Source organism: Sorghum bicolor, chromosome 2, assembly GCF_000003195.3.
Source record: "Sorghum bicolor cultivar BTx623 chromosome 2, Sorghum_bicolor_NCBIv3, whole genome shotgun sequence".
Taxonomy (NCBI): domain Eukaryota; kingdom Viridiplantae; phylum Streptophyta; class Magnoliopsida; order Poales; family Poaceae; genus Sorghum; species Sorghum bicolor.
In genome coordinates, this window is record NC_012871.2 from 65,499,832 (window position 1) to 65,526,240 (window position 26,409).

Sequence of the window (26,409 nt, forward strand, 5' to 3'; positions counted from 1 at the left end):
CAACTTACCTTCACGGTATAGAAACAAACTAACTTAGTTATCAAAACATAGATTACTACTAAGCAAATTTTATCATCTTCATTAAGCAAGGTTGTGTAGATCTCATGCCAAGTAACCACTAGTTGTCAATCAATCCCAAAGACCAATCAAAACCTAAAATGATTAGGTTTTCTATTTATCTTAATCAATTCTTAATTAAATATTAATGGCAGTAATTAAGTATTAGCATCAAACAATAATTAAGTGCCAAAGGTCATTAATGTTAATGACCTTAGGTCATCACACAATCCCAAAAGCACTCAAATTCTAATTTGGAAATTAAGCAACTCATTATTTAAGTAAAGGCTAGCTAAAAACAAACAACTCTATTTGCACACATAACCAGGACAGCAGCATATACACAACTTCATTCAACCATAATTAGAGATCCAAACATCCAATAAAAGTGATATTAGACTTTCTGGAAAGCTTAGATAAGTTTCTACAACTTTGTTATTATCTTCGAGAACTGATTTGAAAGATAAAATGGCCAAACAGTATGAATAAACAATTCTGTCCAGACCTTGGACAGAATCAGACATTAAGCTTCATACATCTATAACCAGAGTTCTAGATCACCAAAATTCATGATCCATAATATTTTGGAAAGCTTATGAACATTACTACAATTCATCTTTTATCATGAAAGCATGATTCATAAGTTTAGTAGGTTGAAATTGCACAACTACAGAAACTGATCCAGAATTTGACAGAGAGGAACCATTTCTGAAACTTAAATTTAAACAGGCATAACTCAGAAACTATAGGGCCAAATGCCACTAAAATTTAACACCAGGTAGATACATGAATTATATACAACTTTGTTATAGACAAGTTTCACATCCATCATTATCTACCTAGAGCAATTCATAAGGTTCCAGAAACTGCCCAGAAATCACTAATAATTTAATTATAGACAAATAACATTTCATTTATGTTTCAAACTTGGACCTGGGCAAAACCCAGCTCACCAATAGTTGAAATACATCAAAGAGATACTAGAAAATATCATGGTCATCCCTAAATAAATTCCTTTCATGTTTTTATTAATTTATTTAGGTAAATAGACAAAGCAATAACCATATATCAAAAGTACACAGTAAATTCTGAGAAAACTACAGCAGCTCATATATGCTCTCCAAAGTCTACTGTATAAGTTTCATGCCATTTGGATAAGTATAGCAATTTCCATGAAAAAGATAAATTTTCATCATAAGAACGCTTGTAACAGCAAGATAAATAAGAAACTCGATATTTTATACAAACACATAGCTAAATTATGTATCTATATGATATAACAATTTCATATAACGGCAGAGGAACCATATTTTATATTTATTTATTTTTACTTTAATTGTAAACTATTTAATAAGCATTAAACAAGATAAATTAATAACTTAACCATATATCATCTACTGAACATGAAATTTTTACTACAACATTCAAATAACATCATGAGAACACCATAAAAATTTCAGGCCCATAGGAGCTACACAGAATGAGATATGAATTTCTCCCTTTTAAACATAATTAAAAGGCATAAATCATAACTAATTCTTTTACTACAAAACATGGACATTTTCATATTTTTAATAAAAACTAGACATCTCAAGGAGCACAACAAAATTTGGTTCACCAAAATTGGAGCTACCAAACTCTAGATATGAATTTTCAAACATTCAACAAAACATCTACAAACAAGTCCTTATAGCACTATTCACCTGAGTCACGAACTTCGCAGTTAGACCCTTGCCTTGTGTCGAATTCCAATGCGAAGTCCCTGGCGCGAATTGAAAACAGAGGACGTCGGAGGAAACTCGATTTCCGGCCTGTTGACGTTTGTTGGAGACGAGGGGAAGAGTCGGGGAGCATCAGGGGCTCATCACGACTTCTTCAAGCTTCTCAGAAGTGGTGGAGAAGCACGGAGGAGGGCTGGCCACGTGAAGCGCCCACGGCGGCGCTTTCGGCCGGAGTTGAGGAAGAAAGACGGCTCCCGGGCGATTGAGAGGGGCAGGGAGGGTTCCTGGGCGTACACTGGGTTCGCAAGGATATGGCGAAGGTGTTGGAGAACTCGAATTGGTCGGAGGAGTTGCGTGTAGAGGGTAATGGATGGTGGAGCTTCTCTGATGCTTTTGGTCGCCGGAGCGACTGAGCTCGAGGTCGGCCGCGCGGACGCTCAAGGGGGCGATGCGCAGGGGTCGCGGGCGTCCACGTCGCGCGGTGACGCGGCCGGCAAGCAGCTGCGTGGCGGCGAGGCGCGCACGCGGCGCTGCACGGCCTGCTGGCGCGCAGGACTGGAGCCTGGCCATCCTCATCTCGACACTGTAGCAGGCCATATCCAATTATTTTGTTGTTTTGCAAAATTCTCCCAAAATTCGAACTGCAGTCAATTTTCAACCAAAATGAAAGTTGTTCAGAATTTTAAAAGCCACAAAACATCTTTAAGTGACCAAAGCTAATTCTGAGTGGAAAAACTTGAATTTAGCAAAACAGTTTGAATTTCAAATCTCAAATTGGGAAAAATTCCAATTTTGAATTGGGGCAGATTAGAAATTCCAAAATTACTTTTGATTTTCCAAAACAACTTGAAAAATTCCCAACATCAAAGTTGTTCAACTTTTTGAGCTCTACAACTTTTATGTTGGCCACTTTTCAAGATTCCAAATATATTTTGAATTGGGGATTCAAATTGGAAAGGTGGACATTTTCTGGAAATCTGTATTTTCAAAATTACTTTGAATTATGTATTAAAACTTTAAAAACTCAAAACACCAAAGTTGTACATCTTGACAAGATCTACAACTTTGCTATTGAACTCAACCTCAAATTTTGCTTAGTTTTCAAATTGCACCAAAGGGGGCAAAAACTGGGGTTGAAATTAGGGGTTTTTCTTAGCTATTCCCTTACCACCCTCCTTAGCTAGGGATTAAACAACCATCACAAGCATGATAAACACACTTTAATTCCCTAAGCACAATCAACCAAAATAAACTTATTTTTAAGTTGATGCATAATGATGTGCTCAACAATTATGCTTTGCAATACTTATGATGACATGATCCAGTTTTAGTATTCGTAACATCAGGGATGTTACAAGAAGGAATGTCATTGGATAAAAAGTTATTGTATAAAAGATCTATTGGGCCATAGTTTTTATACATAGTGTCTATAGAAATTAATAGGTATAGAAACTATGGGAGGGCCCTTAGACCCTCCCAAAAACTCAAAAATTTTCAAGATTTTTCATCACATCGAATGTTTAGACGCATGCATGAAGCATTAAATATAGACGAAAACAAAAACTAATTGTACAATTTGTCTGTAATTTGCGAGACGAATCTTTTGAGCCTAGTTAGTCTATAATTAGATAATATTTGTCAAATACAAACGAAAATAATATATTAGCGAAAACCAAAATTTTTCATGAACTAAACAAGGCCTTAATCCTTGTAAAACGATAGTAACCTCGCTCTGGCATGTGTACCCGTGCCCTGCAAATCCGGGATTTTGAGTTTGTTCGTTTGTCTTATCAATCGTACTTTTTCTGTTAGTCAATAGTATTTTTCTCTCCTGATAAATTACGAATAATATTTTTAGTTATAGTTTTTCAACGAACAAGGCTCTTTGTAATAAAATGCTTGTTCAAGTAATGCTAGCTTGTGCGCTCTTGAATGCACAAGACCAGCATTCACATGCATACAACTATACAAGATCATGTATATGGTATGGATTACAACGAGGGCTAGCGTGATTGCTTAGCCTATGGAGGCAACGCCATGACGGAGACCTGACGCGGGGCCGGGCGGACTGATCCGATCCGATCCGATCCGTGTAGCAGTTGCGCACCGCCCACCATGATCTTGACGTTTTGTTCAGTGTATGTATCCGGGAACGGCGTGGCGTCTGGACTCTGGAGTCGTCTGGACCTGGATATTTCTTATGGTTCTGGATGGTCGCCATATTACGATCAAAAATCCGTCAGGGATATTTTAGCACCTGATGAAGATTCGTCAATCTTTCGCTGACACGGTGTTCTGGAGTTTGCAATCGGATGATCTCTGAATGAATTCTATGGCCCGGTGACTGACAGTGACACCACGTCACCAGCCCCATGAGCAGAGTTGGTCTTGGTCAATTAAACCAGTTCCTCCCCCAACCAATTTGTAAAGACCTTAGGTAGGGCACGCACGATGCAGGATTCCCGGCATTTTGTCACGAGACTGATGCACTTCTGACCTCTAATGCATCCTTGTGTGTTTCGCCCTGTTTTGTTGGGAGAGAAATACAGTACTAGAATACAAGTATAGGCTGCAGGTTCTCTCTCGTAAGAATGTTCATAGATATAAGATATGTATAAGTAGTGTGACTTTACTTTTTCTCGAGCAGAAAGCAACGTCGTCCCCCATTCACATTTTTCACTTTTGTGGCCTTGTGCTCTGCGTCGGATCAATGCCTTTCAAGCCATGCTGCGTCTGCAAGAAAGGCTGAAGCAAAAGACAACACCATATAGTAGAGGCATCTAAAGAAAAGGCTGAATCCAAACGAAAAGGATGAACGAGACAAGGCGAAGTGTATAGTGTGGCCGAGTCCAGGCTCCAGCGTAACACGGAGCAGGATGATGGCCGCCGGCCGGCCCTGCCCTTTGCGCGGCAATCCTCCTCTCCAAAAGCAGGGCACGCGGACACCCCCAGACACCACCACCCACACCCCAAGCTGACCAGCACAAGCAAACCTCAAAAGCGCTGCGCTGCGCTGCGTATCATATCGCCGTGCGCCCCTGCCCCTGCTACGCAGACACCACCCCAGCTGCGAGCGACACGAGAGACAACCACGGCCAGCTCCTGCCTATGTTATTCTTCTCGCCTTCTTGCTCGCCGGCATAGACCGCAGCTCGCATGATCGGTTGCAAAGCTCGACCGGGGAGCGAGATAGACCGCCGATCTAGCTAGCTAGTCCAAGGCGGGCCAGGGCACTGCTGGTGGTGGACGTCGACCATGGTGGCGCTCGGGCAGGGGGGGAACAGGACGAAGGAGGCGGAGGAGGAGGCGGCGGCGCGGTGGGAGAGCGAGAAGGAGGCGGAGATCGACTACGTGTTCAAGGTGGTGGTGGTGGGCGACTCGGCGGTGGGCAAGACGCAGCTGCTGGCGCGCTTCACCCGGGACGAGTTCGCGCTCGACTCCAAGTCCACCATCGGCGTCGAGTTCCAGACGCGCACCCTCACGCTCCACCGCAAGCGCGTCAAGGCGCAGATCTGGGACACCGCCGGGCAGGAGAGGTACGCACCGTACACGTTCGTTCCCGCGCCGCCGCCGCCGCCATTGCATTGCATCAGTGTTTCGGGCACCGGGGTGCAACGCGGGCGGCGCTGTTCTTGTGCTGCATACGTACACGGCTTGATTCTTTTTCAGTTGCTGTAATCAATACTTGCAGTCATAATACTGATACGCCGCGCACAACTCGCCATCAGGATCAGATCATCCCATGTGACCTTCCAGTTCCATCCGCGAGGGCATTTTCTCTTCATTCTCAGTGGATAATATATAGATAGGCATTTGTGTTGTAGCCGTGCGTCGTTTGGATTGTATTCTACTCCAAGGAATTTTTGGTGTCGCTACACTACACGTGTGCATTTGAAGCTTTGGCTTTTGCTTCCTTCGAAACTAAGACAGTACCAACAAACAAACAAACAAAAACCGTTTTGAAAAACGCTTTAGTTTTTGTAAATTTTTTTCCCAATACTTCCTTTTTGGTTTCACTCGATTTGGCTGGGCGTATGACAAGAGTATACTGCCTAACTTCACGTCATAGTAGCCGTTTGTTTTTTGAGAGGGGGATTCGGTAAGTGATGATAATTAAGTTGCTTCCAAAGGTGGTGATGATGTCAGAGATTCTACGCCGCCATCGTTTTTTAAGAAACGGCCATGGTGTGTGTTAATTAAGTTTAGCAACATAGGAATGGAGCAGGTCCATGGGCCGGTGTGTGTGTGGTGTCTATCCGGAGTGACGCTAGGATGATCCCAGAAATTAGAGTGTTACACTTGAATAATAAAAGAAAAAACATTAGATAAGCACGCACAATGGTGGGCAGAAAGTATAACAATGCAAAATTCAAAGCGACTGGAAGATACTACATGTTAGCAATTTTTTTTTAAAAGAAAACATTTTGAGTAGATAAGTCCCTAAGCATGCCGACCACGCTGAAAATGATCTCTCGGTCTCTCCATCAGTGGACATACAGGGCCACCATTAATTTCGGCATTTCTTATAACACGTGTAGGAGAAGACTTGGCAGACCTTCGTGTCCATTACTATTTCAAAACAATCTCGAGTCAATATCATACATATCTTGTCTTGCATCTGGATTAGGCAGTACCTCTCTATTTCTGTCAAATTGGTTCTCTGTTCAATCCCCTGTAGCCAGAGCAGCTTCAGAACCTTGCAGGAAGCAGAAAACAAAATTTAATTAAGGCCTTGTTTAGTTCCAAAAATTTTTGGGTTCGAGCACCGTAGCATTTTCGTTTTTATTTGATAAACATTGTCTAATTATAAAGTAACTAGGCTTAAAAGATTCATCTCGCGATTTACAAACAAATTGTGCAATTAGTTTCTAATTATAAAGTAACTAGGCTTAAAAGATTCATCTCGCGATTTACAAACAAATTGTGCAATTAGTTTTTATTTTTATCTATATTTAATACTTCATGCATGTGCCGCAAGATTCGATATAACGAGAAATCTTAAAAAGTTTTTGGGTTTTTTGGTGAACTAAAGAAGGCCTAACTTATTACAGTGAAATTGCTCTTCCGAATGATCCCAGCAGCAGTAAATTTTTGTCTGGTTCTCCAGTATTTCGGCCTCCAAAATCCAAATGTTAGTTAAGGCCATGTTTAGATTGGAGATGAAAATTTGTTAGGTGTCACATCACATATGTCGGAAGGATGTCGGGAGAGGTTTTTAGAAACTAATAAAAATACAAATTACATAGCTCATCAGGAAACTACAAGACAAATCTATTAAGCATAATTAATCTATCATTAGCACATAGGAGTTACTGTAGCACTTAAGGCTAATCATAGAGTAACTAGGCTTAAAAAATTCGTCTCACGTTTTTCAATCAAACTGTGTAATTAGTTTATTTTTTATGTACATTTAATGTTTCATGTATGTGTCTAAAGATTCGATGGGATGGGCGTAACACGTAAATGGCGCGACAGAAACATCAAACATTGCTTTGGTTTTGATTTAGCCATTCTCTGGCGCGTGCACGCACGCAAAGCGCAGGTACAGGGCGGTGACGAGCGCCTACTACCGGGGCGCGCTGGGCGCCATGGTGGTGTACGACGTGACCCGGCGCGCCACGTTCGAGCACGTGGCGCGGTGGGTGGAGGAGCTCCGCGCGCACGCCGACGGCTCCTCCACCGTCGTGGCGCTCATCGGGAACAAGGCCGACATGCCCGCGGGGAGGCGCGAGGTGGCCGCCGACGAGGCCGCGCGCCTCGCCGAGGAGCAGGGGCTCTTCTTCTCCGAGGCGTCCGCGCTCACGGGCGACAACGTGGAGCGCGCCTTCCTCACGCTCCTCGAGGAGGTCTTCGCCGTCGTGTCGCGCAGGGCGCTGGAGCTCGACGAGGCACGCCGGATGCGCGGCGACCAGGGCCAGGGCGATGGCGGCCGAGGCGGCGAGGTGCTGTCGCTCAAGGGGACCGCCGTGGATGTGGGCTCCATCATGGAGACCAGCGCCATGAAGAGGAGCTCGCAGTGCGCTTGCTCATGATGCGTCTTTAGTGCACATGTAGGAGATATTATTATTTAAAAATATACCTTTTCTAAGAACTTCACATTTACAAGATGCAGATTATTACACTCTTCATGGTTTATTAGGCAATGTTACCATGTAAAGCTTTGTACGTGTATCTGATCCATCTGTCATTCATCATTTTTTTCCTTCGATTTTTTGATGCAAAGAATATGCGGATTTGTGTCAACAAACTCGTTTTTCACAAGGATGTTTGCCCTTTCCAACCCTCTGGACAGATCCAAATCCTAGGAACACCATGATCCATGTTCTCCAGTACGGAGTACATCGTACAAATAAAGATACTACACACATGGCATCATAAACAGAAATTGTGATAACAATGGGACGGATCTAATTAGCAGATCACTATGATCTTGAACGAAGATTTCAACAAACTAGCAAAACATCATTGGTGGGACAAACAAAACCCAAAGAAAATCTCATTCAGCAGCTCTATCACTAGAAGAAGATAGTTTAAGCTCGAGATCCAAACGAAACTATGCTTCTGCTCACTTTATTGGTCAAAGCTAATAGTCATCGAATTGTCATACTCAAGTATAAAACACTGACAGTTCGGGCAACAAAGGCGCCACGAGAAATCTAGGACATCATCACACTGGCAGGTCATCGCATTGGCAGGAGAAATCTCCTCGCAACTCCAGTCACCAGCATGTGAACACTATGTCGTAATAAGTCTCCCTTCTCATTCTTCTCCTTCAACAGCAGGTAGCCCTTCTTTGAACCATGTGTAAAGCCCTCCTTCCAGATGGTACACATTGCTGTATCCATTCAGGACCAACAGGTACGCAGCTATCAAGGACCTGCCAAAATCAACCGGAACAGAGGATAAGGCCATAAGCTCCAACGCTGATATTTGCTCTCGAGAAAATAGCACAATATTTCGAACAAGTCTATCTGAAGAAAAAAAGACAGGTGGTAAAATAAATCTGTGTAACATGGTTGTAGACATACTAGGTCCTGCTTGAAAGTAAATTCAACAGCTTCCGAGTCGTTTTTAGCGAGATGCTCGTGGTTGGCATGTGTTCTAGGCACTCAATGGCACGTCCAGGGTAGCCAAAGCCTTTGGGGGTGTTTCTCGGCCTGCGCACGACAATGCCACAGAGGCAGTCTTTCCCCCAGAGATTGATTTTTTTAATGCTGGCTCTAAGGAGATGCACAAAGGCCTTAACTCTCTAATCGTGTCCCTATTAATCATTTCCGATCCCGAAGTTCAACACAATAGGACAAGAATCCTATGATGTTATCCCATGCTAATGTATCTAAAGTGATGGTTTGCTTTGAGAACTTTAATTTCTTCAAAGTAACGGCGCTGGAGGCATTACCCAGCCAATTAAGGACAGAAGCACATCACGGGCAGAAGGGCCGAGTAGGTTGGTTCTCGCCATAATTTGGACCAGCCAACCTGACCCCAGGTAACCACAACAACTTAAATATACACTATTGGAGCTGGAATTACCGTGGTTGTTGGCACTAGACTTGCCCTTGTTGCCTGGGAGATTTAGAACATAGGAATGCCCTTGTCTTGAAGGGGCCAGGCCAAACATTCAGGCTCTCTTCACAGTGGCTAATGAAAGCAGCTTGTGGTGTTTTGCTGGAGGCCTGGTGCCTCAACCCTCCATGAGCTCCTCATTATGTTGCTAGCCTAACCCTTGAGGATGGTCGAAGGTGGACAAGTTGTGGTCGTGTTTTGTACCTTAGCTCTCCCATTTCCTTGTTCGCCTTTTGTCTCTCCCTTCTTTATGAAATGATACGCAACTCTCTTGCATTGTTTGAAAAAGAACCCATCCATCAAGAGGATTCTCCAATAGTTTCTTAATTTCATTGTCTAAGTAACTCGATTGGTTATCGCTGCACCTAGGGTACTGGCTTATGGTTACGGTGGTGGTCGGCCTGTGTGAGCGGTGCAGTCCTACCAGGGGTGGTGGTTGCCAGTCTTGGTTATGGTGCCATGCTATAGGGCCTGCACGGGTTTGGGAGGTTTTCTGATCGGTTGAAAGCTAAGGTTTCTTCTTCCAAGAAATACCATGGGGGCAGTCTTTCCCCCCACTGCCAAACATATGTGTGCACCTGTCTCTCAGAGAACCATCATTTTTATTGAAAGAATATACAGATACTGAGAATGATCGACTACACATGCTATTGTCAAGCTTGCAGTGTGAATTACAGAACATAAACATACCGAGATTGCTTCCCATCAGGGAAATTTTGCGTTGGCTTCAGTGTCCCTCCTGTAGAACATGCCACAATTATCTTCGCATTTTTCCCAACCTTCACATCAACACCTGCACAAAGGCAACGCGTGCTTTTCTGGTTACTGTGTCATTGATGAGTAATCAAACAGCAGCAACAATGTTTGCTACCATACTCTGTATGAATTCAGGATTCTCTTCTGTTCCAGCAAATATGCCAAAAAACGCAAACGCCGCACGCCTTGCAATATCCCATGCTGTCCATTCCTTGATTAATCTGTATATTTGTACATTGATGGCACCAGGTGGATGAGCCTACATATGGATAAAAAACCATAAAAGTTATACAACTGCCAGTCTGCCACAGAAAAATAAATCTTGGAGTAGAGTAATGAAACCCATGACATGAAGCAAACAACAGATAGTAAAGAGCAAGAAGTGTCAACTTGTTGCTTATGTGGGGTAATTGAAACAAATGGTCATATAATTTTTCAATGCCACATTGCTCGAACTATCTGGTTCTCTTTTAAAGAAGCACTAGGTTGGGATAGAACTCCACAGAGCATGGAAGATGTTTTTTTTATTATTGGATTCCTAGTGGGGTGTGTGTGTGTGGGGGGGGGGGGGGAGATTACCATATCAAGTTGTTTATCTTCATGATAGTCCTTTGGGGTTTGTGGAACGTTAGAAATAAAATTGGGGATAGAGAAAAAGTTTCAAGGTCTTCTATTGAGGTTTTCTATAAAATATTCTCTTTTACTCAGAAATGGCGTATCCTTTTGAAGGAGGGTGGTGCTAGGTTCTTGGATGACAGGCTTGGAAGAATGAAGTCCTGGTTGACGGTTTTCTGGAAGCGCACAGCTGACATGGAGAGTGAAGGAGTTCTTTAAGGTGTTTTGGAGTTATCTGGAGTGAGGTCTAGTTAGTGTTTTAGTTTCTTCCTGTGCAAGCCTCTTTGCTGCTGTGAGGGCTGTGATGTTCCAGTTTGGTCAGTCTTTGGTTCAAACCTGGTTGCTGGTGTTTCCAGCGGTTCCTTTGGTCTCTTTCTTTTCTTTTCTTTTGCTGTAAAGACTGGTTGCTTTCTATAAAAGCAGGGTTTTCCTCCGTAAAAAAAAAAGAAGTGTTAAGTTGGCAGAAAATATATTCAATCAGAAGTTTAGACTTTAGAACTGTCCAGCATGTGATCACTATTGCAAAAAATTCCTAACGGTGGTATTTTTACCTAAGAAATGGCAAAATACATGTTGATATGTTATTACCCTAAACCGGAGACCTAAAACTGTGGCATAAAAATATAGAGTAACTATAAACAGCATAAAAATATAGACCTCTTTAAACTCTGCTTCTGGCCTGACATCAAGAATTACAAAGTTGTTTTCCTTTTGAAGGCGCAGTGCTTCCTTCACATCAACACTGCGTACCTGCAAATGAAATATGCTAAGCATGGTAGGCTCACCATAAGCCAACAGTGAATTAATAGAACTAAGGTAGATATGTTCCTCTAAATTACAAAGAAGGACATCACATAGAATTTTTTTTTTCAACCTGCACACATGTCACATGTAGTTCAAACCCACCTCATCGTAGAACTAAAGATTAAGTATTTCATAATAAATTCCCAAAGATATTTACAAAGGAAACACATGGTAGAGTGATGCAAGTTACCCGCTTTTCCGCTAGAAGTTGCCGCTTAACTTTCCATTCTTCTTCAGCTGTAAGGAAAAACAAACAGCGACATCGGAATAAACTAACAGTTGCATACAACCAAAACAGTTGGAGAGCATAATCAAAGTACCAGGAGTCTTTGCAGGTTTAGTAGCAGCACAACTTATACGTATTGAGCTCACAGCACGACGATGGAGTTTCACAGCCTCTATGGGACGCCATGAATGGCCAGATGTGAAATCCGAACAGGATGATATCCTTGATGAGCAAGCAAGGTTGCTGTTCACTACAGAACTAGCTGCAAGCATTGTGATCATGAGAGATGAAGAGCAAAAGCTATGGACTCGAGAGAATTAGAAGACAGCTTCGCTTCTCCTAAGGCTGCATACTATTACTGGAAGGAGATCTTTTTAGAAGCAGAAATGTCCAAAGGACCCACTGGTTTTGGATTGGATGTAGCTGCATATCTGAACCTGTGGTGGAGGTTGAGCAAGTGTTGAGATGGACAATCTGGATTCTGGGCGTGTAGCTTGCCCGGACCCCACCACACCAACAACCTGGAAAATTACCTGTGTGTTTCCCATCCCATGATATAATTTCAAACGTTTGGACGAAACGATCCAGACTTCTCCAGACGTTAAAAAGAACTGGGGGAGGAAAAAGAACAGCACTTTATTGGTAGCCACCAGTTCCAAGTTTCATCCTACAAACGGGGATACTTAAGATGCCCAAACAGATTGTTCACCTGAAAATTAAATGATGAACTAATAAACAAGAGTACAGCTAAAGCCAGAGATTCTTGGGCTCCTTAAGGCCTTGTTTAGTTTGCAAAAATTTTCAAGATTCTTCGTCACATCGAATCTTTGGTCGCATGCATGGAGCATTAAATATAGATAAAAATAAAAACTAATTGCACAGTTTACCTGTAATTTGTGAGATGAATCTTTTGAGTCTAGTTACTTCGTGATTGGACAATATTTGTCAAATAAAAATGAAAGTACTACAGTGGTCAAAACCAAAATTTTTTGCGAACTAAACAAGGCGTAAGATCTCGCTTAGACCCTCTGAACCCAGAACAAAAACATATCACCAGAACAAAACCCCACAGCCAGTTCTCTCCATGCTTCAGCTCAGCTTTGTTCTACACTGCTCACTCACTCACTCCAGTACCCGTCATTTTCCTTCTCATCCTTCTCATCCTCATCACCTTCCTCGCCGATCTCCATCACTGCCTCTCGAAACCGCTTGACATCATCCAATGCCGCCTTGCGGAACATGGCAATGTCCACTGCGCCAGCCACCATATGGTAACCCCTCAACTTGAGCTGCTCTGGCGGGTCATTCTGCATTGCAAACCCACCCAAGTAAGCAGCATTGCCATCCGAGGCCGCTGCCACCTTCTTCTTCCTGGCCTCCAGCACCTTCCTCTCGGCCTCCCTCAGCGCCGCCCGGACCTTCCTGTTCCCAGGGTCCCACAGGTATCCCATGCTAGCCGACAGGTCGAGCGGGCCCATCTGCACGACGTCCACGCCGTCGATGGCGGCGATGGCGTCGATCTCCGCGATCCCGGTGGCGGTCTCGACCTGGCAGATGACGAGCGTATCGTCCTCGCAGCGGGAGATGTAGGAGTCGTCGAAGCCGTAGGCGGAGGCGCGGACGATGGGGTGCGCGGCGCCGCGGACCCCGCGCGGCGGGTAGCGGCAGTGGGAGACCGCCTCGGCGGCGGCCGCGGGGGACTCGATGGCGGGGAGCATGAGGCCCGCGGGGCCGAGGTCCAGCGCCTTCTTGGCCCAGACGGCGCTAGCCTCCGGGAGGCGGAGGACGGCGGGGGTGCGCGCGGCGTCGAGCGCGCGGAGGCAGGCGAGCGCCTCGGGGATCCCGCCGGGCCCGTGCTCCATGTCGACGACGACGTAGTCGTAGCCGGCGAGGGCGGCGAGCTCGGCGAGGGTCGGGGAGAAGGAGAGGAGGAACAGGCCGTAGAGGGTGTCCCCGGCGGCGAGGCGGGACTTGAGGGAGGGCGCGGGAGAGAGGAGGTCGGATGCCGCGGCGGAGACCCCGAGGGAGGAGCGCCGCCCACGGCAGGGGAGCGGGCTCGTGATGCTGTGGGAGCGGAGATGCGAGGGGTTTGGTTGAGCTTTGGGTCTGGGCTTGGGGGCGAGGAGGAGGTGGGAGAGGGAGGAGGCAGTGGCGGCCATGGCGAGCGAAGCCGGCCGGTCGGCGGGGGTGGGATCTGCGACTGCGAGTCCGGCGGCTGTGGGAGTGACTGTGTCGTCTGTCGTGTCACGTGCTGCGGTGCCGTGCCGTGCCGTGCCGTGCGCTTGCCGACGTGGAACTAACCGTGGCATAGCTCTTTTTCGCGTCTCTGGAACGTGGGCACGCTAGAACTCACGAGGAGGGCTCCTCGGGCGGTCAGGCCCCCGCGCAGCCTCCTTCCCCAATCTCCACGCGTGCGGCGTGCCCAGCTCGAGCCCGCCCCGCCCCGCCCCGCCCCGCCCTCCCGTTCTCTCCAGCGCCGCCGCCCACTCTGCCCGCCCGAAGGAGCACCGCCACAAACGATCCGCTCTCCCCCACGCCTCACCCGGCCGTTTCCGGCGGCTCTTGGGCCTCCCAAGCCCTCCCTGACGGCCCCGAGCTCGACCTCCATCTCCGCCCAAGCTCGCGCCGTCTCGGCGCCTCGAGCTCGTGTCCTCGCTGCCGTGGTCACCACGGGGAAGCATGAGGAGGAGGCCTGGGATCGCTGGCTTGCAGAATGCGGCGGCTACTCGCGTATGTGCAGTTCTTATGCTCGTTTTAAGTAAGAGAATCTGTGCTCTTTTTTCCCCCTGGTTGGAAGATGAGATGAGGGATATTCTCGGAACTTCCAGGACCAATTCCGGCTGGTCGGGGAGAATGTGGCCAAGGTCAGGACCGATGTCATGAAGGAGCAGCTTGCGACGTTCCGGTCACAGCTCGAGGAATTTGCTCGCAAGCATAAGGTAATTCACTCTCCTGTATTTAGTTGGATGTCGAAGGAGAAAGAAAGTCTAATGACAATTGTTATATGCCTAAAACTGCAAATTATCCGTTGGCTTCTTGAATGATGATATAGGTTTGGATTACCCATCTTTTATGTAATTAAGTGTAGGATCAAACAGTAAACCTCATGGCCTGCTGGGATTGGGAGAATCCATGAGGTTTGCAAACTCTCTGTTTTAAACTCATCTGCTAAATGAATGAGCAGCTCTCCTGCCAATATTCCTTCAAAAAACATTATTTATGCTTGTATGTATTATCTGCTTCCTTAACTAGAAATGAAATGGTTGTACTTAGAAAATATGTAGATGCTGCAGCAACTGCTATTGTATTAAACATGGTCTTCTTAGATCCAAGACCAATCAAGTGTTAACAGAAACACAATACATATCTGAAAAATGAAGCAATCAAATATGACAACCCGTAGATTTTAAGTGAGAGTTTTCTAATAGGCCAGGAGAGTAACTTATATACCTCCGTCCATAAATCGGCATCGTTTTAGCTTCTGACACGTTGACCAAGGAGCACCAAAGCCACGCCGATTTGCAATTAATTGCTGTGCTGTTGTTTACTCTCCGGCGTCTGTTCCACTTGCCGATTAACCCGCGCTCACGTTGCCGAAAAAACGCCATTATCCCGGCCATAATTGTGTGCTCAAGTAGGAAGGCACGTGCGGCCGCGGAAACTAATTTCTGCATGCAGCGACCGTGCGCTCATGCATCCTGTGTTCCTGCGCCGTGATGGACGTTCCATCAAATGCCTTCCATACCAAAAATTTCGCCACCAGACATAAAAAATTAGGCAACTGAGCGACTTGCAGAAATTAGGCAACGTCAGCCATGATGCAAACTAATTTCTGCAAGCACCAGAGATAACAAAAAATAGGCAACAGAGCTAAGCGGCAGTGTGGTATGTACCACCATGAGGTGGAGCGACTTGCAGTACGTGAGGATGAGAAAACAGAGCGGACGAGTCGTATATGAGGATTACAGGAGCGCGGCAGCGTAGTAACTCCGCATGTCATACGAAGCGTCTCGTGCGCAAGAACCCAAGAAAAAATGGGAGGGGCCAGCTTAGACGATGCCGACTCCTGGAAATCGTGATTTTGCTCAAACGACGCCGATAAATGGACGGAGGGAGTAATGTCAATTCAGTCAACAATCCCCATTCTCACAAAAGAAGTCAATGGAAGAAATAGTATTTTCCTCTGACATGGCTCTATTAACTCACCTCAAAGTTCAAATGGCAAAGTGGACTCTGATTCTCTCTGGTAATGTTACATGTTCATATTGTGCTATTGCAGAGTGACATCCGTAAAAACCCGGTATTTAGACAGCAGTTTCATGAGATGTGCGCAAAAGTTGGAGTAGATCCATTGGCATCCAATAAAGGAGTCTGGGCAGAACTTCTAGGGATTGGTGACTTCTACTATGAACTTGGTTGGCATACTCACTTTAAGCTTTGTTGAGCGTTCTTCTGGTTATGAAAGTAAATCTTGTATGCTTACCATTGATGCCTATCGTGGCAGGAGTTCAGATAGTTGACATATGCATTGCAACCAGATCGCATAATGGTGGCCTGATTGATTTATTGGATCTCCGCAAACTGCTTGGTCAGAAGAGAAAAGCTACCCTGGAATCATTATCTGAAGATGACTGTTTACGTGCTATAAGCAAGCTAAAAGTAAGACTATGAAGCTTCAGTGATCCATTTATGATTTATCTTGGAACTTTGAAATTGCATGTAGGTTGTTTCAATGAGTTTGTCCTTTAATTAACAGATGTTAGTTCAGTACAGACGAATTTGATATACTCAGTAAGATATATATCTCATCTGATCCTTTGTGGATTGACAGGTCCTTGGCAGTGGTTTTGAAGTAATTTCTGTCGGGAGGAGGAAGCTTGTGCGTTCGGTTCCTACCGAATTAAATAAAGACCACAGTGGGATACTTGGGCTAGCTCAGGTTTGTGCTTGTAATATTTGATGTCAGTATATAGAAGCAATGCCAATTATGATGTTGGCTAACAAAGGCCCATTTATAGCAGCTGTAAATATTAGTAAACAAGAGTAGGTTTGAAGCTTTAAATTTCTTATTAGGTTCCTCTCTGCTTATAACATCATTGGCATGTAGGCTGAGGGCTATGTCACGGTAGAACAAGTCGAAAGGGAATTCTCATGGTCTACTGGGCGTGCAATTGATGCTCTTGAAACTTTGCTGAAGGTAATACTTCGTCCTGAGTTTCCTTATGACAACAGCATCCTGTATGGATCTTTTCTGTGCTAAAGAAAAAAGCTATCAGTTATTGTTAATACATGTTTTGTGGCGATGAATCCACCCATAGTCGATCTTTGCAATTTGTTGGAGTCATCTATGTAGATACATAAATGCATCCGTGCATGCCTGTGGACATTTGAAGCAAGCATAAAATTCCTTGTTGGATTACATGACAATATGAAAATTATCCGATTTCAACCTTCCTAATTGAGCAGGAGGGGCTTGCTATGATCGATGATGGCCATAGGGACGGCAAACGAAGATATTGGTTCCCATGCGTTACTGTCAGCTCCGACACAGCTGCTGTTGAAGCCAAGTCATGACCCCCAATATGTCAATTCCACAATGTGTCCATGTCTCCATGAGGTGGAACAACTAGTAGCACTGAAAAGTGAAGAATGACATTCTTTTTGCTTTTTTTGTTTTGCCTCTGGCACTTGCAATATTGTGTGTAAATGTTTGGTATGTCCAGTACACCTGTGTGTATGAATTCAGGTGTAAGATCTCACTTTTTGAATATGAAAGGTTACAGGATTCTTATTCAGAATTCAGTTTTTTAAAAACAATATTTAGAGTTCAGATAATTCTGGCCTTCTGGAGTTTGTAGGCTGGCAGAATGTTTGTGGCTTCTATTTCTTGGAGGATGCCCAATATTAGTAACGTACTAAAATTCTTGCAGTGAGATAAAAAGGCCATTAGTGGCACCCAAAATAGTAAGTGCAAGGTCAAGGCCCATAGGCCAATACTAGCCTGTGGAGGCCGTTCTAGTGCTGTCGACCCATGGGCTGTCGATTGCCCGCGGTTCGTTGACTAGTCTTCACCATGGCGTAAAGGGGAAAAGACAACCATGGCGGTTCTTTTTCTTTTCTCAAACGAACTGTGGAAAGGGGAAAAGGAAAGGGGGAAAAGGCCGAAACAGGCGACAGAAATGGCGACCGAGAAGCGCCGGCGGCGACACTCACCGTCGGCCTCCACGCCCAGCGCCTCGCCGACGTCCTCCTCAAATCCAGAAGCCTCTATATTGCACTCACCTTCCCCTCCGCTGGACCTCATCCCCGACATCACCTCGCGCCTGACCTCCCTCGAGGACTTCTTCGCCCTGCGCGCCTCCTGCCGCGCCTACCGCGCCGTCCTCCCGCCGTCCCGCGGGGCCCTCGCCTGCCAGTCCCCGCTCCTCCTCGTCGCCCTTTTCCCCTCCTTCTCCGAGGCGTTATTCCACCTCTCGCTCCGCCGCCTCCACCGCTTCCGCCTCCCCTGGGGCCATCACCTGCCCCCCTCCCGCCGCACCCTCCACTACGCGCACGGGTACCTCGTCACCGCGACCACCGCGTCCTCCCACTACCCCCCGAGGCTCCTGCTCCTCCACCTCTTCTCCGGTGAGCAGCTCCGCCTCCCCAAGGTCCCCGCGCCGTTCACCCGCGTCATCATCTCCGACGACCTGGCTGCCGTCCTCTTCCTGCCCGGCAGGGCCAACGTCCAGCACTGCCACCCTGGGGACGCGCTCTGGCGCGTGGCTACCGCGGGCGCGCCCCACGTTGTTGACGATATGCTCTTCGTCGATGGCACCCTCTACGCCCTGGTAAATGGCCTCCGTCTTGCCACAGTCGAACTGTCTGATAGTTTGCTGGAACTGTCGATTCTAGGAGAGGAGGTGGATGACGACAGCAAGCCGGTGGGAGGACAGTTCACGCTCGGCGAGTGCGGTGGTGATGTGTTGCTCATCAGTCAGGATCACACGGAGATGATGATGTACCATGTTTATCGGTGGGTGTTTGAGGTGGGGAAGTGGGTTTCAATCACGAGCTTAGGCGGGCGGACTCTGTTTCTTGGTTTCTTCGGATTTGCAGCCTGTATTGGTCCAGATTACCCAGGAATCCGAGGGGATTGCTTATATGCAGCTGGGCCGCGCTTGGGTGAATGGCATGAGTACTCCTTGGCTGATGGAACTTGTGATGTTCGCTATGCTGATTATCCAGGTGCACCACCCCTGAACAACAATTCACCTATCAGACCTCCAGTCTGGGTCTTCCCCAGCCTGTGTTGATGCTGGTTGTGAATTCTTTCCAATCATGTAGAATATCTGACTCTGACTTGAAATAAGTCATGGTTTGCTTGATTTCTGAGGCTGCTATTTCTTAATTTCGTTTCTGTAAACAATATGTTATTCAGCAATGAGTATTGAAACACAGCATGTTACCAGTTATTTGTTATGTTGATTGGGGTATAGAATACATTTGTTAAGTGTTACTATAAGAATAGATAGTGCCCATCCTGCCCGTAAGGGATTATGGATGGTTTGTCTATGCGCTATGCTCCTTTCTAGACCTTGGTTGATCTAATTTTGCTTCTTTCTTGGTATATGATTATTACCATGACATCGCAACAATAGTGAGGACAATTCTGTGTATGGAATTACAAATTTAGTTTATCATGGATTGATCTTATAGTACTGGTGAGTTTGTCTTCAACCAACAAGCTATTCATAAAGTTGCTCATTGGTATTGATCTATCATGGTGTGTGAAACCAACTTCAAACTACTAAGGTCTTTATTGTCTTAACATGTTGGATGTCTTTTCAATTTTAGAAGTAGATAGTTCAGGTGCTGAGAGAAATGATTATTAGTTAGTTCAGGAGATGTAATTTTCCCTCTCGAGAACAAAATTAGTTTAGGGGAAGTTGTCAGGATATCCATATAACAAAAAAACTTTAAAGGTTACCACCATTCTTCTACCATAACAATTTACTTGCAACGAGGTGTGTTTGAGAAAAAAAAATTACTTACAATGACATAGTAGAACCAAACCTGAGGAATAGCAGAAGATTTAACTCAACACCTGATATTCTTGAGGATGTTTGCATTACATAAGCCTATTTTCTGAATGATCTATGTGGATACACTTACTTCTTTTCCCACTTAGGCTCTACACCCTTGATTGCTATTTTGTCCTGGCTAAACAATGTGACTGACTGACTGCTATGCTCAACTCAGCAAAGGACATAGTTTATTTATAGTTCAAAGAGCATGTGCCCTTGAAGAAATATGAAAAATACTAGTTACACGTTTTAAATAACCTGGAAGGCCAGACCGCCTGAGTAAATGGTTACACCAATTGTCTGATGGTTTGTGGTTAAAAATCTCTGCCATGTTTTCCACACAAGAATTCTGTACCTTCCATTTCTGGAGATTTTGAGAATCTGGAATTTTGTATCTTGTAGTGGATAATGAAAGAAAGCAGTATCATCTCACTGGAGATTGGTTAGGATTACTTGCTCATTCTCATATTAGATGGCCCCTGTTGATTTCTTGTCATGAACATTGAACAATACTTCAGTAGGAGATCCTACAACTTACTGCAGTCATTCAGATGTACTCTCTCTGTCTCAAATAAGTCCACATCTCTCTTCTTGAGGAGTCAAATATGTATCATTAGATTGATGATGAAATATACTTTCATAATAAGTTTATTTGGAGATGCAAATATTGCTATTATTTTCTCTATAATTGATCAAACATAAAGATGTTTGACTCATCGAGAAGTGAGATGTGCACTTATTTTGGGACGGTGAGTAAAATTTTGTGCTTATTACAATATCTGACCTGCGCACATGTGCATGGTATTTTCTGGTCTCTGATCTGTGTTGCCCTTATAGTAGTACTGAGAACTCAGAAACCGGCAATGCACTTATGCTCGCTTTGCGAATTTTCAGTTACTTGTCATCCTTGATCAGTTTATGCATTTTTGAGTCTGCTCAAGTCCTGATACTAATGCAAATTAGGCAAATTTCAGATCCAAATCTTCTTAACTTGCTATAACAATATTCATTTCATAAACCCAATCCTAGCTTAGCCATCGATTTCCAGACGTTTTGTTTTTATAACCTGGTGGATGAGTTGGTTCAGAAACTTCAGAGGAGCCACTGATTCTTTGATTGCCCTTTTGTTTACTGTAGCGGTTCTTGTATGCAACTGAACTCTGAACTTCTTCCCTTTTGTTTTGCATAACCCTAAACCCTAAGATTGCAGAGTCAGATCGTAGATGTGTCTGATCAGTTCGACCTTGTAGTAGCAGAGGCCATGCGATTGTCTCGTGCACTTCTAACTTTTTGCTTCCTGCCTTCCTGGCGCATCCGTGGCCAGTAGTTGGTCCGATGGGGTTCGTATTGGTTGGGAGATCGGGGTGGGGTCAATCTGCAGCGAGTCAGAGACTCCACCAGCAGCAAGTTGCGAACAGTGAACTCCTCACCGTCCTCTTCCAATCCAAACCACCCGGAGCAAGCGGCCGCCGCTAAGCAGTAAGCACACACGACGCAGGTCGGGCGGGAATGCAACGCGCCTTGCTCCTCCGCCCGCTCGTCGGGTCCCCTCTCGTACCCGCGGGTCCCCTTGCTCAGCCTGCCGTGCGGCGCCGCTGCCGCTTCCATGGGGGTGTCCGCGTGAGGTCCTCAACCGGGGAGGACGGGAGCGAGCCCGGAGGCGGAAGCGGGGGCGGCGGTGCCGCGGCGTCTTGGCTGAGCTCAGCGGTGGGGGAGAAAGTGGACGAGCTTCTGCGCCGCGAAGAGAACCGGGCCCTGCTCGAGGGCGTCGAGGACGCCGAGCGCCGCGTTGAGCGCGCGCGCGCCGCGCTCGCCGACATCGAGCGCCAGGAGGCCGCCGCGCGCTTCGCCCGCGACGAGGTTCGCCGCCTCGAGAAGCGGCGCGATGAGGTATGCTGACATTCTGCTATCCACCGCGACACGCTTGGTGACTCCAGCTTGTTCGATGTTTTGCCTGCTCAGTGAACGATGCCCATGCCGTGATGGTTTCCCATGAATCCATGATCGTGGGTCGCTCACAGTAGAGCGACCTGTCCTGTCCTGTTCTGTCCTGCATGCACTAGCGTTCAGCCTCCCACACTGCTGCACAGAGAACAGACCCCCACGGGCCACGGCCAACACGAAGCACGAACGGGTGCCATGTTGTTCCTGGGAGATGCAATCTTACTAAGCTGTGTGGCCCTTTGCGAATGCTGCTGTTGTAGCTTTGGCTATATGCAACTGTCAGAGATGATGTCAACTGTATTTGATAATGAAGTTCTGCAATCATCCAAATTTCTTCCTGACATGCTGGGAAAACATGAATATTTATTGCGTGATGTTTTGTTTGGTCTCTTTCTTTTTATTTCTTTTTAATAAATTTCTTTTTATAAACAAGATTGCAGAGTCCCAGCGGGAATTGCTTCAAGCAAGAGAAATGATTGATGAAGCTCAGCGATCCTTGTCTTCTAGTCTTGAGGAAGGAAGCTTTGGAGATATGTCAAGTGGTGATGTTGATCAAGATAGTGAGAGAATAGAATCTGTAAAAGCTGCTGCAATTTCCTCTATAGTTGGTGTCCTGGCTAGTTTGCCCATATCTTTCTATGAAGTTGAAGATCTGCCACAACTATTCCTTCGGTCATCAATTGTTTTCATATGTTGTGCTTTGTTTGGTGTCACATTCCGGTACGCTGTTAGAAGAGATCTGGATAATATCCAACTAAAAACTGGGGCTCCTGCTGCATTTGCTTTTGTTAGAGGTAAAACCAGGCAACATGGTTTGTTAGAGCTCATATTCCTGAGAATGTTCTTTTATTTACTGGAACTAAACTATCTGCAGGCCTTGCTCTGCTGGAATCTGGTAGAACCCTCGAGCTGAGTACTGATACCTTAATATCAGTTACTCTTGATGGTGCAGTCAGTGTGGTTGAGAACATTTTCATATTTCTGCCTGCTGCTGTTGCATTGGACTACTGTTTTAAGATGAGATTTTTGAGTCCCTTTCCTAGAAGAAAACAATAGCTTCTGTGAGGAATATGTACGATCAATAACAATCTTGATTGCTCAGATGGTCATATGTAACGCAAATGATATCTTAAATTCATTAAGAAAAAAAATTCCCCCCTGTGCTCATAGATCTGTCAAGTCCAAATAATATTTTTACTTGATCTTCTTCCTAAGATCTTATTCAACAAAGACTACTCATAACTTTGCTTTGAACGTGAATTTCACTTTCTTCTTGACTGTCCTGCTCTTTATGACTAGAATAGATGGACGTATGCTGGAATGCCTCTTTACAATACCTGCTCCACATGGAGTTTGATGGATTTTAGATGGAATTCAGTACATCCTGGTTTGTTGTTCATTCAATCCTCATCCTGGTATAAACTGAATTCGCTACACCCTGTGATCATCTACTGTCTCAGTGAGTCAGCATTCTGATATGGTCACGTAGAAGCATCGCATGGTATCTATATTCAGTATATGTTTTGTCTGTCATTTACATTAATTAATGTTCGCTGTGCTGTGCTTGTCTGTTAGTGGTTTTCCAGTCAATTCACAAATCGTAATTGCTTTGAAGCAACTAGCTGCTGAACAGTGTTAACCTGATACAGTATTTTTCTGGTCTTCCATAAAGTGCCAAGGCGGATGGATCTGGGTGAGTGGGTGACATTTTTGTGCTTGCTCTTTCTGTACCGTGACAGGTTTTCTATTAACAAATTCCAGGTATGAAAGTCTGGCCTTGATGAAAATATGTTGGTTCTGTGGATATTCAGTTTCAGTATACATTTAGTGGACTGCTGTAGCACGTTCTTAAATAACAAATTGCCCAAGATCATTACTAAAGGAGCAACCATGCCCAATTTTTTATATTTTAGCCCTTTTTCTGAAATAATTTTACATTTAGCCCCTTATATGACATAAACTCGTTTTTGGACCTTAGGGGTCGGCGCCAGAACTCATGGCTCTGAGGTAACATATCTCGGCGCCATAAATCTTGGCTCCGAGGTATTTGACATGCACAACAGGGCATCCTAGGTGGCATTGACGTGGCTGGTACCTCGGAGCCATGGATCCTGGCGCCGAGCTTGGATTCTGCCTGAACTTACTCTCATTTGTTCTGCCTCCCTCTCGGATTCTTACCCTTTATAGAATTAATTACATAATGTCGAAATATCTAAACATCCAAAATAAGCAAAATTCATACAGTTCAAATACATTGTCTAACTACATTGCCTAGTAACCTAACTAAACATCTATCTAAATTTTCTATCTACCTATATAAAATAATTTGCTAACTACATTGTCTAACTACCTATCAAATCTAATTTTCTACGGGTCAACCGATCAGAAAAATCTACTACGGCCGTCAGAACAATAGTTTTCTTTTGCGAAAACGTCAGAAAATAATTTAAAATTTGGAACAAAGCAAAATTAATGTATTATAATTAGGACAGAAAGAGTGCAATTTTAGTTTAGAGCCAACTTTTTTTTCTTAAATTTCATTAAATTCAAAAAATCTTACCAGCTTGTAAGATTGTGTGCTCAAATAGTACAGGATGCTATTTTTCTCAGTGTAATATTTAGAGTTTTTTTACTTGAAATTATTTTAAAATATGTTGAATCTGAAACTTTGGGTGCTTGTATTCAATGATAATTTTTGTACAATCTTATGTAAATATATACATATATGTCTGCTTATGCTAATTACCAAAAACCTTAGTTTGGTGTACATGCTGAAGGCCGAAGCTGATGCCAGCCTTCACTTTATGTATTTTGATAACGTTTGTAGCGAAGAATTATCGAGTACAAAGTTAAATTCTATCTTGGCTATTCTTACGTTATGGAAGTGCTGAAATAGTAAAAAGGACAAGTAGAAGCCAAGCTTGGCGCCAGGATCCATGGCTCCGAGGTCGGAGCCACAGATCTCGGCTCCAAGCTCGGCGCCAAGATCTGTGGCTCCGACCTCGGAGCCAAGATTTGTGGCTCGGAGGTACCAGCCACGTCAGTACCACCTAGGATGCTCTGTTGTGCATGGTCAAATACCTCGGAGCCAAGATTTATGGCGCCGAGATATGTTACCTCGGAGCCATGAGTTCTGGCGCCGACCCCTAAGGTCCAAAAACGAGTTTATGTCATATAAGGGGCTAAATGTAAAATTATTTTAGAAAAAGGGCTAAAATATAAAAAATTGGGGCTACCATGCTCTCTATTTGAAAACCCGGCCCGCCTGCTCAGGGAGTCAGGGCACTCTAGGGTCATGTCAGAGTTATTTATGTTTGCATGCATACTACATGTCAGTTGTCAGGCCATGAGCTGGGAGAAAAATTTGTTGTTGAAACTCTTCCAGAATGTATGTTCTGAACATTACCAGAACTTGACATGGGCTTTGCATGACAGTTCCGGTTAGCATCTAATTTGCACCTTTGGTCGAGTAAAATGTAGATGATAGATTGTCTTTTCTGGTCCTGTTACAATTGTTTTCATGGTCTGAAATGCTAGGGAATGGAGCTTCAGTTGACCATTCGATAGACTGTGTGTGCTGGAATATTTTAACAGCCTTGGCAACTGATGAGCGCTGCTTGTCCTGTGTCTGTTATATTGTGTTCCAGCAACTAACGCATCTGATGTTGCTCAGGCAGTTAATGCGTATGGTGGTCTTTTATATGAAATTGTACAGCTGTCAAACACCATTCTCACTCTAATCCTGGTAGGATTCTCATTTGATGCCATGATCCTGAGATGACTAACTTATTAGCAGTTTGCAATTGCATGGTATAACAATCATCAGATAGGCATCGTTCATTCTATCAATAGGGCCGATTTTAGCTGAACTATATTCTTCATATATCATTTGAAGCGTCCTTCATCATATTTTCCTCAGAGGAAGAGAACTGCTTGCTTATTTGGTTCTGTATTCCCTCAGTTGTGTGGGTTTCTAGAATCTGGATGGAATTTTCCTGTTCCTGTTGTAGCCTTCTGTGTAGGTGATATTGAGAGATATCAGTATAATCTGACAGGAAAACGGGCATGAGTCCATGTATTAGATTCTCATACTGTATCAGACCAGAGCTCCGTGGCTTCCTTGTTTGTCTCTTCACTTTCTTGTACTAAACGGTCCTGCAACATGCTGACTTTGTGCTTGGAATGTTCTTATCTGTTCATAGGTTTGCATTCCATGAGCTCAACCCTTGCTTTCATCATTGACTTCCAGGTTCTTTTAGCTTAACCTGCTGGATTACTGAAACTGAATGCAGACACCACGATATATCCTTACCTCGTCTTTGCTGATGCTCTTATGTTGACGTCAGATGGTTAAGAAAGTTCAGATGAGCCACCAAGTGTTGATAGGAGACAGCAGTAGTTTTGGGGACAGATTTAGTGAATCAAAACTCCACTGTAGCAGGTGGCAACGCAATGCCATGCCCGCTCCACCCATTGGTCGGGTCTCTTATTCACATGCCTTGTCCATGGAGCTCTGCATGTGGTACACATCCTGACATCCGAGGAGGGCGGGAGCGAGGGGCATGGCGGCTCAGCAGAGTAGCTGTGTTTGGCGGTGCACGGTCATGTGGAGTGGGCAGTACTATTCACTGCTTGAGATCTTCAAGGAAATGGC

General features: G+C 44.9%; 6 protein-coding genes across 7 annotated transcripts; 4 read left to right on the top strand and 2 right to left on the bottom strand.

Moving 5' to 3' along the window:
- On the top strand, positions 4,517-8,039 carry LOC8054884 (ras-related protein RABA3). The gene is made up of 2 exons (XM_002460507.2): positions 4,517-5,314; positions 7,321-8,039. The coding sequence occupies exons 1-2, from the start codon at positions 5,034-5,036 to the stop codon at positions 7,808-7,810; spliced, it is 771 nt and encodes a 256-aa protein (XP_002460552.1). The 5' UTR covers positions 4,517-5,033; the 3' UTR covers positions 7,811-8,039.
- LOC8061342 (rhodanese-like domain-containing protein 14, chloroplastic) lies at positions 8,244-12,170 on the bottom strand. The gene is made up of 6 exons (XM_002462661.2): positions 11,840-12,170; positions 11,710-11,756; positions 11,373-11,465; positions 10,221-10,359; positions 10,035-10,137; positions 8,244-8,655 (listed from the first exon to the last, which is right to left on the bottom strand). The coding sequence occupies exons 1-6, from the start codon at positions 12,024-12,026 to the stop codon at positions 8,538-8,540; spliced, it is 687 nt and encodes a 228-aa protein (XP_002462706.1). The 5' UTR covers positions 12,027-12,170; the 3' UTR covers positions 8,244-8,537.
- On the bottom strand, positions 8,321-14,073 carry LOC8054885 (4-hydroxy-2-oxovalerate aldolase). Of its 2 annotated transcripts, XM_021454164.1 has the most exons (7): positions 12,633-14,073; positions 12,279-12,454; positions 11,840-12,182; positions 11,710-11,756; positions 11,373-11,465; positions 10,035-10,359; positions 8,321-8,655 (listed from the first exon to the last, which is right to left on the bottom strand). In XM_021454164.1, exon 1 carries the CDS (start codon positions 14,052-14,054, stop codon positions 12,864-12,866), a length of 1,191 nt encoding a protein of 396 aa, XP_021309839.1. In that variant the 5' UTR covers positions 14,055-14,073; the 3' UTR covers positions 8,321-8,655; positions 10,035-10,359; positions 11,373-11,465; positions 11,710-11,756; positions 11,840-12,182; positions 12,279-12,454; positions 12,633-12,863. The 2 variants fall into 2 exon arrangements, with proteins under 2 accessions (XP_021309839.1, XP_021309838.1); XM_021454163.1 differs by having other exon boundaries at positions 11,840-12,454.
- Positions 14,282-17,580, top strand: LOC110432926 (vacuolar protein sorting-associated protein 22 homolog 1-like). Its single transcript, XM_021454165.1, has 7 exons — positions 14,282-14,475; positions 14,574-14,684; positions 16,025-16,160; positions 16,250-16,404; positions 16,577-16,684; positions 16,853-16,942; positions 17,212-17,580. Exons 1-7 carry the CDS (start codon positions 14,425-14,427, stop codon positions 17,317-17,319), a joined length of 759 nt encoding a protein of 252 aa, XP_021309840.1. The 5' UTR covers positions 14,282-14,424; the 3' UTR covers positions 17,320-17,580.
- Positions 17,852-19,229, top strand: LOC8054886. The gene has a single exon (XM_002460508.2). The coding sequence runs from the start codon at positions 17,925-17,927 to the stop codon at positions 19,038-19,040; it is 1,116 nt and encodes a 371-aa protein (XP_002460553.2). The 5' UTR covers positions 17,852-17,924; the 3' UTR covers positions 19,041-19,229.
- Positions 20,670-22,969, top strand: LOC8062069. Its single transcript, XM_002460509.2, has 3 exons — positions 20,670-21,701; positions 22,189-22,549; positions 22,630-22,969. The coding sequence occupies exons 1-3, from the start codon at positions 21,321-21,323 to the stop codon at positions 22,809-22,811; spliced, it is 924 nt and encodes a 307-aa protein (XP_002460554.1). The 5' UTR covers positions 20,670-21,320; the 3' UTR covers positions 22,812-22,969.